The 17615-nt window shown below is 40.6% G+C and overlaps 1 protein-coding gene across 1 annotated transcript in view; it reads left to right on the top strand.

The window, feature by feature from the left end:
• The first annotated feature begins 2452 nt into the window (after positions 1–2452).
• The window catches only part of LOC110967986 (target of Nesh-SH3-like), a 40046-nt gene continuing 24883 nt past the window's right edge, over positions 2453–17615 (top strand). The window contains 4 exon segments of the mRNA XM_051942329.1: positions 2453–3997; positions 7382–7765; positions 14256–14383; positions 14385–14433. Of these exon segments, the coding sequence (XP_051798289.1) occupies positions 7687–7765; positions 14256–14383; positions 14385–14433 (256 nt within the window). The 5' untranslated portion in view covers positions 2453–3997; positions 7382–7686.

The following is a 17615-nucleotide window of genomic DNA, read 5'->3' as shown; positions in this document are numbered from 1 at the left end:
CCGATCGTATGTTTGTCAGTACTACTACTAATAATAATGTGTGGCTGGGACCAGACTAATACCTGGTTCCTCAGCAGAAATGACAGGCTTTGGGATCCAACTACTACCTGGTAACATCGGTGTGTATCTGCAGCTCCAGGTCTGCTGTTTCTGTCATAGCTTCATGCTAAGCTAACTAAGCTAACTGTCAGGTCTGTTGTTTCTATCGTAGCTTCGTGCGAAGCTAACTAAGCTGTCAGGTCTGCTGTTTCTGTCGTAGCATTGTGCTAAGCTAACTAAGCTAACTGTCAGGTCTGTTGCTTCTATCATAGCTTCGTGCTAAGCTAACTAAGCCGTCAGGTCTGCTGTTTCTGTTGTAGCATTGTGCTAAGCTAACTAAGCTAACTGTCAGGTCTACTGTTTCTGTCATAGCTTCATGCTAAGCTAACTAAGCTAACTGTCAGGTCTGCTGTTTCTGTTGTACTTGCTAAGCTAGCTAGGTTAGCTGTCAGGTCTGCTGTTTCTGTCATAGCTTTGTGCTAAGCTAACGAAGCTAGCTGTCAGGTCTGCTGTTTCTGCCCTAGCTACATGCTAAGCTAACTAAGTGAGCTATCAGGTCTGCTGTTTCTGCCCTAGCTACATGCTAAGCTAACTAAGCTAGCTGTCAGGTCTGCTGTTTCTGCCCTAGTTCGTGCTAAGCTAACTAAGCTATCTGTCAGGTCTGCTGTTTCTGTCGTAGCTTCGTGCTAAGCTAACTAAGCGAGCTGTCAGGTCTGCTGTTTCTGCCCTAGCTTCGTGCTAAGTTAACTAAACTAGCTGTCATTTCAGATGTGAACCTCAATGAAACTTTAGCTCCTCAGCTGCTGCATCATTTCCTGGTGATGTTTGGCAGCTACCCGAGACAGGTGAGATGTTCTGACGGGTTCCTTTGGTTCACTGTCAGGAACGTTTAGCTTCAGTTACGTAACTTCAGCAGAACACAAAGAAAAACCCTGAAGGACGGAGTTTTTCTGTAGTAATCCCTTTCATGGAAAACATCAGACTTCAGGATTAAATGTCAGCCTGACGTCATTTAAACTCCAGCAGCATGAAGGCACTGAAATACCAGTACCTAACCCTCTACAGAAAGTATTAATACCTCTACAGAAAGTACTGGTACCTGCACAGAAAGTACCAATACATCTACAGACAGTATTAGTACCTCTACAGAAAGTACTAGTTCCTCAGCAGAAACACATTACTCTGGGTAGAAAACACTTATCAGCTGCAAGTACTTTGATAGAATATAGTATTTATGAATAATAAACCTTTATCAGTGTAGTACTTAGGTAGAATGTAGTATTTCACTGTGATAAACCTTAAAACTGCAAGTACTTTATAGAGAACGTAGTATTTTGTTGTAGTAAACCTTTAAACCTCTCAGACTTTCCAGTCCAGCAGGTGGCGCTGTGGCGTCCATCTTTGGTTCTGAACCTACAGAACCTTCACTCTAATGAGCCGACAGGAACCTTAAACCAGTGCCTGGAGAACACGTTCCTTCATCTCTTACAGAACAGAGAACACGTTCCTTCATCACTTTGAGAACGTCGCGTTTCTTTACCTTCTGTTTTTAGCTTTTAGCTCAACGTTAGCTTCACTTTGTTTTCATTCAGTTCCATTAGTCTCTGAGCAGAGTTCTAAGCAGTGTTCTAGCAATGTTCTATCAGTGTTCTCTGCGGTGTTCTAAACTGTGAGCTGTGTTCTATTAAGTGGTCTGTGCAGTATTCTATTAGTGTCGTCTGCAGTGTTCTGTCCAGTGTTCTCCATAAGTTCTCTGCAGTGTTCTGTCCACTGTTCTATCAGTGTTCTCTGCAGTGTTCTGTACAGTGTTCTCAGTGAGTTCTGTGGGTATTTTGGGGGATTTCCTTCTCTCAGGGCCTCACAGAGCTTCTGTTCATGTAAGCTGGCATGGAAAATAATCCTCGTGTTCTCAGCTCAGACGTTCCAAGTGGGGGAGCCGACATCTGCAAGCACTTTGAAGCCGCTGTGTTCTGGAGTTCTGGTCCTGGAGAACGTCGGCTTCACGTCAGCTGCCAGGAATCTGAGCTCAGGTGTCGTTAGCGCAGAACCTTCACAGGTTCTGAATGTTCTTTAAGCGTTCTAAAGCTTCCTGAAAACAACAGCTTCTGTCTGCAGATAGAACGTTCACCCCCATTAGTGGTATTTATTATTACCTTTAGAACTACAAGTACTCAGACAGGAAGTAGTATAATGACTGAAAAAAGCTTTTTTTAAAGTGTCATTACTTAATGTACTAAAACTTTAAGACCTTCATAATAAAACACACTGACCGTCACAATAAAACATGCAAACATTCACAATAAAACACACTGACCTTCACAATAAAACATGCAGACCTTCACATTAAAACATGCAAGCCTTCACAATAAAACACACTGACCTTCACAATAAAACATGCAGACCTTCACATTAAAACATGCAAGCCTTCACAATAAAACACACTGACCTTCACAATAAAACATGCAGACCTTCACATTAAAACATGCAAGCCTTCACAATAAAACACACTGACCTTCACAATAAAACAAGCAGACCTTCACAATAAAACAAGTGGACCTTCACAATAACACAAGCAGACCTTCAAATATAAATATACTTGTGTGGACACCGAGATGGACAGGTCTGAGGACAGACATGAGCACAGACTTGAGGACAGGTCTGAGGACGTCTAGATGGAGGATGAAATTGTCAGTCGGAGCTCATTAAGAGGATTAATTTTCCGTCTCTTTTCCCGTTAATCAGCTGATAAACAGCTCAAAGTTCCTGAAATCCTTTAATTCAGACTCTGGTTAATCTGTGGGCAGACTGCAGCTCTGATAGGCTGGTCCAACAGCCAATCAGAGGAGCCGCTGTGGAATCAGGAGATGTTGTGGTTTGGTTGATCAGTGGAATCAACAGAATCAGCAGAGATCAATAAACGGCCTCAGTCTGCTACATTCTCTGCACTTTTACTCAACATGGATCATTTTTCATGTTTGTCTTATTCTCTGTCTCATTTTGTTTGTTTTGTCATTCTTGTTTCCTCATTTTTCATGTTTTGTTTCTCATTTCTCATGTTTTGTTTCTTATTTTTCTTGTTTTCTTATTTCTCATGGTTTGTTTCTTATTTTTCTTGGTTTGTCTCTCACTTCTCATGTTTTGTTTCTGATTTCTCATGTTTTGTTTCTCATTTTTCTGGTTTTCTTTTATTCTCTGTTGTCATTATGTTTGTGTCTTTCTTGTTTGCTCATATTTCCTGTTTTATTTCTCATTTGTCATGTTTTGTTTCTCATTTCTCATGTTTTGTTTCTGATTTCTCATGTTTTGTTTCTCATTTTTCTGGTTTTCTTTTATTCTCTGTTGTCATTATGTTTGTGTCTTTCTTGTTTGCTCATATTTCCTGTTTTATTTCTCATTTGTCATGTTTTGTTTCTCATTTCTCATGTTTTGTTTCTTATTTTTCTTGTTTTCTTATTTCTCATGTTTTGTTATTTTTCTTGTTTTGTTTCTTATTTTTTTGTTTTCTTATTTCTTATGTTTTGTTTCTTATTTTTTATGTTTTATTTCTCATGTTTGTGGTTTTCTCTTATTCTCTGTCTCATGTTTGTGACTTTCTTATTTTCTCATAGGTCCTGTTTTTTTTCCTGTTTCTCTTCTAGATGTTGAAGATAAATGAGTCGTTTTGTTCCTCTCTGGGTCTAACAGTGTTTCTTCTAATCGCTGGGGAACCGGGTGGAACATAAATGTTTTATTCTTGTCATTAGCAGCAGCAACAGCCTCTAATTGGTCCCTCGTTTTGTGAGGACTCCTAATTGGCCGACGGGCAGCATTAGCATCATTAGCCTCATTAGCAGTGGCCCCGGCGTTTTACAGGGACGAGGCGTGGATCCAGCTTTCACAACCCGACTGTTGATTTTGGCGAGTCAGAACGTGTTCCCTGCAGCCGGCGGTTCTTTACTGCCAGAGCTTCAAAGACCAGGTACCCAGAGTTCTCCACCGCTACGGTTCTCTGCAGATCTCTGATTAAAGAACAAACGTAGATCATTGACAGCTCGACGAGTCTGGAGATGGAACGTAAGGAATATGAGAACATTTTACTGGGTTGAAATGCAGGCAGGGTGGAACATTTAGAACATGTAGAGGCAGGGGCGCTGCCAGGAATTTTGGGCCCCATGAAAAAAAATTAAATTGGGCCCCCTCTGTGCTGCTGCGCTACCGTTGTTACCACATCTCTAGGACCTAACTGTCCCATCAAAGCTTTACATGACTCTAATTAAAGGCTTGCAACTGTCTTTCTTCTTGTAGTTCTATACTAGTACTAGCAAGATTTACTACTGGTGATTTGTATCATCCAGTACAGACAGAAGGTTATTTGTTTATTCATAAATCATTTCATAATGCTCATGATGTGATACAAAATAATTTGTTGGAATTGATGCCATCAATGAATATTTCATTTTCTTTTTTGTAATGGTGAAAAGAGCAAGATTGACAGAAATCCTCACAGACTCCCTGCAATGATACTAACTGACATGTCAATGTCATTAGCACAGTGTTGCTCTCCTTCTTCACTGGGGCGGGGGGGGGGGGGGGGGGGGGGGGGGTGCTGCTGACTCTGCTAAAAGGGGCAGGGGCAGTGATTTAATATGAATACTTTCCTAAACGTTTCCCTGCACTGACTAAATGTTGATAAAATGTAAGCTAACACTAATCTATAGCTAGTTGGTTTATTTCACCGTGGACATTAGCCTAAACCAACAGGCCAAATTCACAGACTACAGGCTACTCACCTTTCTTATTGAAAAACTGGCTCAGAGATCTACGCCTTCTGGTAACCAGATTTATGTTTTTTTTGACAACATTGTGGCCACACAGCAGCGACGTCTCTTTGGCGCATCTCCTGTCTGATTGCAATTAAGCACCGTTAGTGAGTGACGCTAAAGCGGACCAAACCATTTCATGCAGATACAGGGGGGTGGTCAGTCAATATAGATGTTTACTTTTTGTCAATGGATATTCAACTTTTAGTGCAATAAAAACAAAGCGAATATGAACTGTATTGTATTTGAAACGCACAATATTAAAATACTGCGCTTAGTATTAAGTTTAATAATTTCATTTTTTTCTACATATTTTTTGGGGGCCCTGTCATCCATGGACCCTTGGAATTGTCCTAACTTTTCACCCCTATACGGCGCCCCTGTGTAGAGGAGATCTGTGAGGAGAACACAGAAGAGAACCAGATGTAGATGTCAAGAAGTATGCAAAGAGAACCTTAACTAGTGGAGAACACGGAGAACAATTTGTAATAACATGCAGAGAAGATGGAGAAAAGTTAAAATTAATGAGCAGAGAACATGTAGAACAGTTCATATTAATGAGCAGAGAACATGTAGAACAGTTCATGTGAATGAGCAGAGAACATGGAGAACAGTTCATGTGAATGAGCAGAGAACATGGAGAACAGTTCATGTTAATGAGTGAAATCAGAAGGAAAATGTGTCAGAAACTGAAAATAAAAAGCAAACCTAGAAGTGACTGAACGAAGACGGTTCCCTGACGGTGACGTTCTGTTGGGTTCCTCCTCAGTTCCCTCATGTTGACGTTCTGTCGGTTCCCTCAGGCTGACATTTTGTCTATTCCCTCATGCTGACGTTCTCGGTTCCCTCATGGTTACGTTCTGTCGGTTCCCTCATGCTGACGTTCTCTCGGTTCCCTCATGGTGACGTTCTCTCGGTTCCCTCATGCTGACGTTCTCTCGGTTCCCTCATCCTGACGTTCTCTCGGTTCCCTCATCCTGACGTTCTGTCTGTTCCCTCATCTTGACGTTCTCTCGGTTCCCTCATCCTGACGTTCTGTCGGTTCCCTCATGCTGACGTTCTCGGTTCACTCATGGTTACGTTCTGTCGGTTCCCTCATGCTGACGTTCTCTCGGTTCCCTCATGGTGACGTTCTGTCGGTTCCCTCATCCTGACGTTGTCTCGGTTCCCTCATCCTGACGTTCTGTCTGTTCCCTCATGGTTACGTTCTGTCGGTTCCCTCATGCTGACGTTCTCTCGGTTCCCTCATGGTGACGTTCTGTCGGTTCCCTCATCCTGACGTTCTCTCGGTTCCCTCATCCTGACGTTCTGTCTGTTCCCTCATGGTGACGTTCTCTCGGTTCCCTCATGGTGACGTTCTGTCGGTTCCCTCATGCTGACGTTCTGTCGGTTCCCTCATGTTGATGTTCTCTCGGTTCCCTCATGCTGACGTTCTCTTGGTTCCCTCATGTTGATGTTCTGTTGGTTCCTCGGTTCTCCTGCAGCTCCTCTGAATGCTTCCTTGTTTTCCTCCTGGCAGCCTGGGTTCCATGTGACGGAACGTGTTTCTGCTGCGACTCGGTTCTAGTTTCAGAGGAAAAATGTCAGCATTTGGCTCGGCGGATCGTCCCAGCATGCACGTGTGAAGGAGGCGGAGCCACCGGGAGGTTTTCCCATCATGCTCGGCAGCAGAATTAGTGCACGTGAAGAAGTTCAGAGCTCCGCCCACTTCCTGTGACATCACTGCTGCACAGATCCAACAACATGTGACCTCATAGATGGAGACCTGTTTAATAACACACACACACAGAAACACACACTGAACAGTAACACACATCAGGTCTCTCCAGATGTTCAATGCTTTATTTTCCCTCCAACACTCAGAGTTGTCTGATAGAAATGTTCTGATGTTTTCTGGTTCTAATGTTTCTGGTTCTGATGTTTTCTGGTTCTGATGTTTTTTGGTTCTAATGTTTCTGGTTCTAATGTTTTCTGTTTCTAATATTCGGTTCTAATGTTTCTGGTACTAGTATTCGGTTCTGATGTTCTCTGGTTCTGATGTTTTCTGTTTCTAATATTCGGTTCTGATGGTTTCTGGTTCTGATGTTTCTGGTTCTAATTTTTCTGGTTCTGATGTTTTCTGGTTCTAATGTTTCTAGTTCTGATGTTTTCTGGTTCTAATATTCGGTTCTGATGTTCTCTGGTTCTGATGTTTTCTGGTTCTAATATTCGGTTCTGATGTTTTCTGGTTCTAATTTTTCTGGTTCTAATGTTTTCTGGTTCTTATGTTTCTGGTTCTAATATTCGGTTCTGATGTTTTCTGGTTCTAATATTCGGTTCTGATGTTTTCTGGTTCTAATGTTTTGTGGTTCTGATGTTTCTAATTCTAATGTTTTCTGGTTCTGATGTTTCTGGTTCTAATTGTTCTGGTTCTGATGTTTCTCGTTCTAATGTTTTCTGGTTCTGATGTTTCTGGTTCTAATTTTTCTGGTTCTGATGTTTTCTGGTTCTAATGTTTCTAGTTCTAATGTTTTCTGGTTCTAATGCTGGATTCTGATCTGCAGGAAAACAACCCATAGAGCAGGAGGAGGAGGTGATGGAGAAAGCAGAGGAACCCTCGTGTTGGAGGTCCAGAGAGGAAAGAGGAGGAGGCCACGCCCACATGGCGACGAGACCACGCCCACATCTTGATGAGGCCACGCCCTTGTGGTGACGCCCCGCCCACCTGCAGCAGATATACAGTGGTGCAGAGCTTCTCCTCCTCAGAGGACGTCTGATGCTGAACAAGTCTTAGTGAAGTTGTCCAGCTGCTGCTGCTCCTCGTCCTGCAGACCTTCATCTTCTTCTTCATCTTCATCGTCTGGAGAACATGTCGGGGTTCCTGGTTCTGCTGCTGCTGCTCGGAGGTTCGGTTCTGCTCGGCTGCATCCCGGCTCAGAGGATCAGAGGTGAGTCAGAGAAACGGGGAATGTTTACAGAAGAACCAGAGTAAAATCTGAAAACCAGACGGAGGTTTAATGAAGAACGGTTCGAGAGGAACTCAGTCAGAGCTGCAGGAGGAACTCTGCGTCACTGAAGCTGCTGTTTCTACAGTTACACCGACAGACCATCTGTTTTACCTGAAATGATCCGTTTTACTTCTGTTTATTTCCACACCAACATGTTTCTGTTTGGAATCATTCTGTCTCTGGTTCCTCCTCCTCTGAGTTCATTGTTAATTCAATCCATTAAATTCAACTTTTTTATTCATGGATTCTGTCAAAACTACACTTTAAGGACTCGTTTGAATCTTTCTCCATGTTTTAAAGTATTGAGAACTAAAACCAGCTTCAGTTTCTTTTTCTGTTTATTCCACTTTGATTTGTTCCTTTAATGTTCGGTTTTCCACGTCCAGTTAATGTTCTCATGAACTTCTGATATTTAACTGATCTTTACTTTTATCTATTTTTATTTATTTTGCTGGTTTAAATTCATCAGAAAACTGATTTCTATTAATTAATGTCATTTAATTAAAAACATGGACTCAGAGGTTCCACCAGTATCTAGTAGAAGAACCTTCAAGTTGGTCTTCGTCAGTCTGAACATTGAACTCTGTCAGGTTCCTCAGAGATCCTGAGTCTTTTCTAGTTCTCAATGGGATGGAGTTCTGGACTCTGACTCTGCCAGAACTTCCAGGTTGTTGTCTTCACTCTTGATGCTGCCACCACCATGCATCATCATGATGCTGCCACCACCATGCTTCATATCATGATTCTGCCTCCACCATGCATCATCATGATGCTGCACCACCATGCATCATCATGATGCTGCCACCACCATGCATCATCATGATGCTGCCACCACCATGCATCATCATGATGCTGCCACCACCATGCTTCATATCATGATTCTGCCTCCACCATGCTTCACTCTTGATGCTGCCTCCACCATGCATCATCATGATGCTGCCACCACCATGCATCATCATGATGCTGCCACCACCATGCTTCATCATGATGCTGCCACCACCATGCTTCATCATGATGCTGCTTCCACCATGCTTCATATCATGATGCTGCCTCCACCATGCTTCACTCTTGATGCTGCCGCCACCGTGCTTCACATCATGATGCTGCCTCCACTGTGCTTCATATCATGATTGCTGCCACCACCATGCTTCATCATGATGCTGCCTCCACCATGCTTCATCATGATGATGCTGCCACCACCGTGCTTCACATCAGATGCTGCCTCCACCATGCTTCACATCATGATGCTGCTCCACCGTGCTTCACATCATGATGCTGCCTCCACCGTCCTTTACTTAATGATGCTTCCACCACCATGCTTCACGTCAGATGCTGCCTCCACCATGCTTCATCATGATGCTGCCACCACCGTGCTTCACGTCATGATGCTGCCTCCACCATGCTTCACATCAGATGCTGTCTCCACCATGCTTCACATCAGATGCTGCCTCCACCATGCTTCATCATGATGCTGCCACCACTGTGCTTCACATCATGATGCTGCCTCCACCGTGCTTCACAGCGGTGATAGTGAGTTTATAATGATGTCCAAACTCCTCCTTCAGAGGAGTCGTAGGAGTCTTGGTGGCCTCACTCACTCGAATAAAAGCAGAAAAAAGTTTCAAAGCAGATCAGATCAGTTAAATGTGTATTCAGCGGATGAATGTCTCCAGATGGGCGTTAATGAGAACATTAACGGGACGTGGAAAATAGAACATTAAAGGAACCAATCAAAATGGAAACAAACTGAAGCTGGTTTTGGTTCTGAACACATTAAAAAGTGGAGATTAAAAGTCATAAAGAAACACGAGGGAAGTTAAAGTGAAGATGTTGTGGAAATAAACAGAAATAAACCAGATCAGTTACAACAGACGATCTGTGGGTGTAAAATAGAAGGAATGTGAGGGAAAACAGATCATTTCTCTGCAGCTGAATGTTTGAAAAGGATTCAAACAAACCAACAAGTATCAGCATGAAGCATTCATTCAGTAGAACAGGTTCTCTTGAGGTTCCTCTAATATCTACAGACAGCTTTTTGGATGGATCTGCTGTTCTCTAAATGTTCTCTGCAAGTTTGTCTTACGTAAGAACTGGAGCGACGTCCAGCTCGGTGGTCCATCGGCAGCAAAATGTGTTCAGACAAGAAGGAACAAACAGAACTGTGGTGGAACCGGTTCTGGTTTGATCTTTTCAGACGCCCACGTGCAGCTGTTAGATCCATCCACTAATAGCTGCCGCTCCTCGGACATGTTCCCCAACACGGATACACACGTGTTTTACTGCACATATTTCTGCACGTGTGATGCTTTTACAGCGTTTTTATGGACTTTAAGTAAAAGGAGTCTGGAGGGACTCGCAAAAGTATAAAGTACGACCATCTATTTATGATCTAGCAGCAGTAGGGGACACTAGAATGCTTATCTGGACTTAACACTATTATAGGGGATGATAAAACACTAATGTGGACTTTAACTCTATTATAGGGGAGCTAGAACACTAATCCGGATTTTGACACTATTACAAGGGGTGCTAGAACCCTTATCTTTACTATGATACTATTATTGGGGGCGCTAAACACTAATCTGGACTTTAACTCTGTTATGGGGGCGCTAGAACACTTATCTGGACTTTAACTCTGTTATAGGGGGCGCTAGAACACTAATCTGGACTTTAACTCTGTTATGGGGGGCGCTAGAACACTTATCTGGACTTTAACTCTGTTATGGGGGGCGCTAGAACACTAATCTGGACTTTAACTCTGTTATAGGGGCGCTAAACGCTAATCTGGACTTTAACTCTGTTATAGGGGGCGCTAGAACACTAATCTGGACTTTAACTCTGTTATGGGGGCGCTGGAACGCTAATCTGGACTTTAACTCTATTATAGGGGGCGCTAGAACACTAATCTGGACTTTAACTCTGTTATAGGGGGCGCTAAACACTAATCTGGACTTTAACTCTGTTATAGGGGGCGCTAAACGCTAATCTGGACTTTAACTCTGTTATGGGGGGGCGCTAGAACACTTATCTAGACTTTAACTCTGTTATGGGGGGCGCTAGAACACTTATCTAGACTTAACTCTATTATAGGGGCGCTAGAACACTAATCTGGACTTTAACTCTGTTATAGGGGGCGCTAAACGCTAATCTGGACTTTAACTCTGTTATAGGGGGCGCTGGAACGCTAATCTGGACTTTAACTCTGTTATGGGGGGCGCTAGAACACTTATCTAGACTTTAACTCTATTATAGGGGGGCGCTAAACACTAATCTGGACTTTAACTCTGTTATAGGGGCGCTAAACGCTAATCTGGACTTTAACTCTGTTATGGGGGGCGCTAGAACACTTATCTAGACTTAACTCTGTTATAGGGGGCGCCTAGAACACTTGTCTGGACTTTAACTCTGTTATGGGGGGCGCTAGAACACTTATCTGGACTTTAACTCTGTTATGGGGGGCGCTAGAACACTTATCTGGACTTTAACTTTGTTATAGGGGGCGCTAAACGCTAATCTGGACTTTAACTCTGTTATGGGGGGCGCTAGAACACTTATCTAGACTTTAACTCTGTTATGGGGGCGCTAAACCACTTATCTGGACTTTAACTCTGTTATAGGGGGCGCTAAACACTTATCTGGACTTTAACTCTGTTATGGGGGGCGCTAGAACACTATCTGGACTTTAACTCTGTTATGGGGCGCTGGAACGCTAATCTGGACTTTAACTCTGTTATAGGGGGCGCTAGAACACTTATCTGGACTTTAACTCTGTTATAGGGGGCGCTAAACGCTAATCTGGACTTTAACTCTGTTATGGGGGCGCTAGAACACTTATCTAGACTTTAACTCTGTTATGGGGGCGCTAAACACTTATCTGGACTTTAACTCTGTTATAGGGGGCGCTAAACACTTATCTGGACTTTAACTCTGTTATGGGGGGCGCTAGAACACTAATCTGGACTTTTAACTCTGTTATAGGGGGCGCTGGAAACGCTAATCTGGACTTTAACTCTGTTATGGGGGCGCTGGAACGCTAATCTGGACTTTAACTCTATTATAGGGGGCGCTAAACGCTAATCTGGACTTTAACTCTGTTATGGGGGCGCTAAACGCTAATCTGGACTTTAACTCTGTTATGGGGGGCGCTAGAACACTTATTCTGGACTTTAACTCTGTTATGGGGGCGCTAGAACACTTATCTGGACTTTAACTTTGTTATAGGGGGCGCTAAACGCTAATCTGGACTTTAACTCTGTTATGGGGGGGCGCGAGAACACTTATCTAGACTTTAACTCTGTTATGGGGGCGCTAAACACTTATCTGGACTTTAACTCTGTTATGGGGGGCGCTAGAAACACTTATCTGGACTTTAACTCTTTATGGGGCGCTGGAACGCTAATCTGGACTTTAACTCTGTTATAGGGGGCGCTAGAACACTTATCTGGACTTTAACTCTGTATAGGGGGCGCTAAACGCTAATCTGGACTTTAACTCTGTTATGGGGGGCGCTAGAACACTTATCTAGACTTTAACTCTGTTATGGGGGGCGCTAAACACTTATCTGGACTTTAACTCTGTTATGGGGGCGCTAGAACACTTATCTGGACTTTAACTCTATTATAGGGGGCGCTAAACGCTAATCTGGACTTTAACTCTGTTATGGGGGGCGCTAAACGCTAATCTGGACTTTAACTCTGTTATGGGGGGCGCTAGAACACTTATCTAGACTTTAACTCTGTTATGGGGGCGCTAGAACACTTATCTGGACTTTAACTCTGTTATGGGGGCGCTAGAACACTTATCTGGACTTTAACTCTGTTATGGGGGGCGCTAGAACACTTATCTGGACTTTAACTCTGTTATGGGGGCGCTAGAACACTTATCTGGACTTTAACTCTGTTATAGGGGGCGCTAAACGCTAATCTGGACTTTAACTCTGTTATGGGGGGCGCTAGAACACTTATCTAGACTTTAACTCTGTTATGGGGGGCGCTAGAACACTTATCTAGACTTTAACTCTGTTATGGGGGCGCTAGAACACTAAATCTGGACTTTAACTCTGTTATAGGGGGCGCTAAACGCTAATCTGGACTTTAACTCTGTTATGGGGGGGCGCTAGAACACTTATCTGGACTTTAACTCTGTTATAGGGGGCGCTAGAACACTTATCTGGACTTTAACTCTGTTATGGGGGGCGCTAAACACTTATCTGGACTTTAACTCTGTTATAGGGGGCGCTAGAACACTTATCTAGACTTTAACTCTGTTATAGGGGCGCTAGAACACTTATCTAGACTTTAACTCTGTTATAGGGGGCGCTAAACACTTATCTAGACTTTAACTCTGTTATAGGGGCGCTAGAACACTTATCTAGACTTTAACTCTGTTATGGGGGGCGCTAGAACACTTATCTGGACTTTAACTCTGTTATAGGGGGCGCTAAACGCTAATCTGGACTTTAACTCTGTTATGGGGGGCGCTAGAACACTTATCTAGACTTTAACTCTGTTATAGGGGGCGCTAAACACTTATCTGGACTTTAACTTCTGTTATGGGGGCGCTAGAACACTTATCTGACTTTAACTCTGTTATAGGGGGCGCTGGAACGCTAATCTGGACTTTAACTCTGTTATAGGGGGCGCTAAACCACTTATCTGGACTTTAACTCTGTTATAGGGGGCGCTAAACACTTATCTGGACTTTAACTCTGTTATGGGGGGCGCTAGAACACTTATCTGGACTTTAACTCTGTTATAGGGGGCGCTGGAACACTAATCTGGACTTTAACTCTGTTATGGGGGCGCTGGAACGCTAATCTGGACTTTAACTCTGTATAGGGGGCTAAACACTAATCTGGACTTTAACTCTGTTATAGGGGGCGCTAGAACACTTATCTGGACTTTAACTCTGTTATGGGGGGCGCTAGAAACACTAATCTGGACTTTAACTCTATATAGGGGGCGCTGGAACGCTAATCCTGACCCTCCTTTGGGCGCTGTGTTAAGTTATATCGTAGTAAACTGACCTCCAGGAGGCAACTGTTTAATATTATGTAATAGTCAACTGACCTTCAGGGGCGCCTGTGTTAGTATTATATAGTATTAAATGACCTATAGAGGGGGCTGTGACAGGATTATATCAGTATTAACTGACCTATAGAGGGGGCTGTGACAGTATTATATAGTATAACTTGACCTATAGGAGGGGGCTGTGACAGTATTATATAGTAGTAAACTGGACCTTCAAGGGGGCGCTCTGTGTTAGTGTGAGATGACGTAACTGGAACCTATAGAGGGGCACCTGTGTGATAGTAAGTATATAGATTAACTGATCAATGGGGCGCTGTGTTAGTATTATGTAATAGTAAATTCTGACGTTGTATTTTGTGGTACTGTGTGTAATTCCTGGACGTTCTCTGGTTCCTCCTCAGTGCGACGGCAGAACATGAAGGTTCGGATCAACGCCACCGGCGACACCATTGTCATGAAGTTCTTACGGCCGAGTCCAGACGTGAAGCTGGAGGGTTACATCCTGGGATACGGCAGCAGCATGTTCTCCAAAACAGTTCATCCAACTGCCGGAGAATGGAGAACCCTATGAGGCCGAAGGCTGGGTGAGAGACCTCATGGTCTGAGGCGGTAGAACGTCTTGGTCTGAGGCACTAGAACATCCTGCGTCTGAGACAGTAAGAAACATCTTGATCTGACACACGAGAACGTCCCAATCTGAAGTGGTAGAATGTCACTGTCTGAGGCGATAGAACGTCCTGGTCTGGACGGGGGTAGAACGCTTTGTGGTTCTAAAAAAGATGCAATTGCATTAGAAACACCGAGAAAAACAAACTGACTTAAATACTATAAACTGACATGGAAACACCACAGATCAAAGTAAAAGAAAACTGCAAATTAACATTAAAAACACTACACACTGATGTAAAAACACTATACTAATATTACACTACAAAGTAAAGTAAAATACTACAAACTAATGTAAAATACTACAACCTAACATGAAACACCCACAAACTAGAGTAAAAAAAAAAACCCTACAAATTAATGTCAAAAACTACAAACTAATAACAAACTCTACTAACTACTGGAAAAAAAAACTACAAAACTAACATAAAATACTGCAAACTAATGTAAAATATTACAAAATGATCTGAAATACTTCATATTAATGTAAAGTACCACAGACTAACAAGAAAACACCAAATGACATTAAGACAAACTACAAACTACTTACTTCCCATTGTATTTTTGATGTTCGCTGCAGTGTTTACAATAGTTTGTAGTATTTTACAGTAGTTTGTAGTATTTTACAGTAGTTTGTATTGTTTACAATAGTTTGTAGTATTTTACAGTCGTTTGTAGTATTTTACAGTATTTTGTAGTATTTTACAGTAGTTTGTAATTTTTACAGTATTCTGTAGTATTTTACAGTATTCTGTTAGTATTTTACAGTAGTGTTGTGAGTATTTTAACAGTATTCTGTAGTATTTTTTCAGGTATTCGTGTAGTATTTTGCAGTTATTTTGTAGTATTTTACAGTAGGTTTGTAGTATTTTACAGTATTCTGTAGTATTTTTCCGATACCTCTGTAAGTATTTTGCAACTATTTTGTAGTAATTTACAGGCCAGTTGTAATATTTTTACAGTAGTCATGTAAGTATTTTTACAGTAGTTTGTATATATTTTACAGTAGTTTGTATGTAATTTACAGTGGTTTGTAGTATTTTACAGTAGGTTGTAATATTTTACAGTAGTTTGTAGTATTTACAAGTATTCTGTAGTATTTTTCAGTATTCTGTAGTATTTTGGCAAGATTTTGGTAGTATTTTACAGTAGTTTGTAATATTTAAAGGTAGTCTGTAGGTATTTTACAGGTTTAGTTTGTAGTATTTTACAGTAGTTTGTATATTTTACGTAGTTTGTATATTTTACAGTAGTTTGTATATTTTACAGTATTCTGTAATATTTTACAGTAGTTTGTAGTATTTTACAGTAGTTTGTAGTATTTTACAGTAGTTTGTAATATTTTACAGTAGTTTGTAGTATTTTACAGTAGTTTGTATATTTTACAGTATTTGTAATATTTTACAGTATTTGTAATATTTTACAGTAGTTTGTAGTATTTTACAGTAGTTTGTAATATTTTACAGTAGTTTGTAGTATTTTACAGTAGTTTGTAATATTTTACAGTAGTTTGTAGTATTTTACAGTATTTTGTAATATTTTACAGTATTTTGTAGTATTTTACAGTAGTTTGTAGTATTTTACAGTAGTTTGTAATATTTTACAGTATTCTGTAATATTTTACAGTAGTTTGTAGTATTTTACAGTAGTTTGTAATATTTTACAGTAGTTTGTAGTATTTTACAGTAGTTTGTATATTTACAGTAGTTTGTAGTATTTTACAGTAGTTTGTAATATTTTACAGTATTTGTAGTATTTTACAGTAGTTTGTAGTATTTTACAGTAGTTTGTAATATTTTACAGTATTCAGTATTTTACAGTAGTTTGTAGTATTTTACAGTAGTTTGTAATATTTTACAGTAGTTTGTAGTATTTTACAGTAGTTTGTATATTTTACAGTAGTTTGTAGTATTTTACAGTAGTTTGTAATATTTTACTGTAGTTTGTAATATTTTACAGTCGTTTGTATATTTTACAGTTGTTTGTAGTATTTTACAGTAGTTTGTATATTTTACAGTTGTTTGTAGTATTTTACAGTAGTTTGTAGTATTTTACAGTAGTTTGTAATATTTTACAGTATTCTGTAATATTTTACAGTATTTGTAATATTTTACAGTAGTTTGTAGTATTTTACTGTAGTTTGTAATATTTTACAGTAGTTTGTAGTATTTTACAGTAGTTTGTAATATTTTACAGTCGTTTGTCATATTTACAGTTGTTTGTAGTATTTTACAGTAGTTTGTCATATTTTACAGTTGTTTGTAGTATTTTACAGTAATTTGTAATATTTTACAGTATTCTGTAGTATTTTACAGTAGTTTGTATTGTTTTACAGGGGTTTGTAGTATTTTAACAGTATTCTGTAGTATTTTACAGTAGTTTGTAATATTTTACAGTATTCTGTAATATTTTACAGTAGTTGTATTGTTTTACAGGGTTTGTAGTATTTTACAGTATTCTGTAGTATTTTACAGTAGTTGTAGTGGACTTTTTGAACACAAGGTTATTTATTAGAATTCAAGCTTTACAACATGTAAAACCCTCTCAATTCCATCCTCTGCAAAAGCTTCAAATATATTAAAACAGTAAAAAAACAGAACAAAATAAATAACTAAAATAAAATACATGGCTGAAGTCTTGACAAACTGGTGTCACAAAATAGTGTATGTTATAAAGGAGAAGAATCTTTATATTCATACCTATTGTATCTGTCTACAGTAATTATATATTTACACAAAGGTATAATCTTTCAAATCAAAATCTCATATATTAGTGTCAAAATCCAAATAGGTTATCCAGTGGTTCCACCTCTTCTTAAACCGATCAATTGTCAGATTTAGTTTTGCTGTTTTTTCTCCGTTGTATACACCTTCACAACATTTTCCCTCCATTGATTTAATGTTGGAGGAAGTGGTTTATACCAGGATACAGTTATCATTTTCATCGCCACCAGCACAAGGACCCTCTGTAGATATATTTTTTCTTTATCTAAACATACTGCAGGGAGCATTCCAAAGACAAAAATCAGCGGGTCCAATTCAATAGAAGTATGTATATTTAGAAAGTTCCCCCCTGATTCCCTCCCAGAATGTTTT

This window comes from Acanthochromis polyacanthus, chromosome 22 (assembly GCF_021347895.1).
Source record: "Acanthochromis polyacanthus isolate Apoly-LR-REF ecotype Palm Island chromosome 22, KAUST_Apoly_ChrSc, whole genome shotgun sequence".
Lineage (NCBI taxonomy): Eukaryota > Metazoa > Chordata > Actinopteri > Pomacentridae > Acanthochromis > Acanthochromis polyacanthus.
The sequence above is the reverse complement of the archived record's forward strand: the minus strand, read 5'-3'. Positions and strand labels throughout refer to the sequence as shown.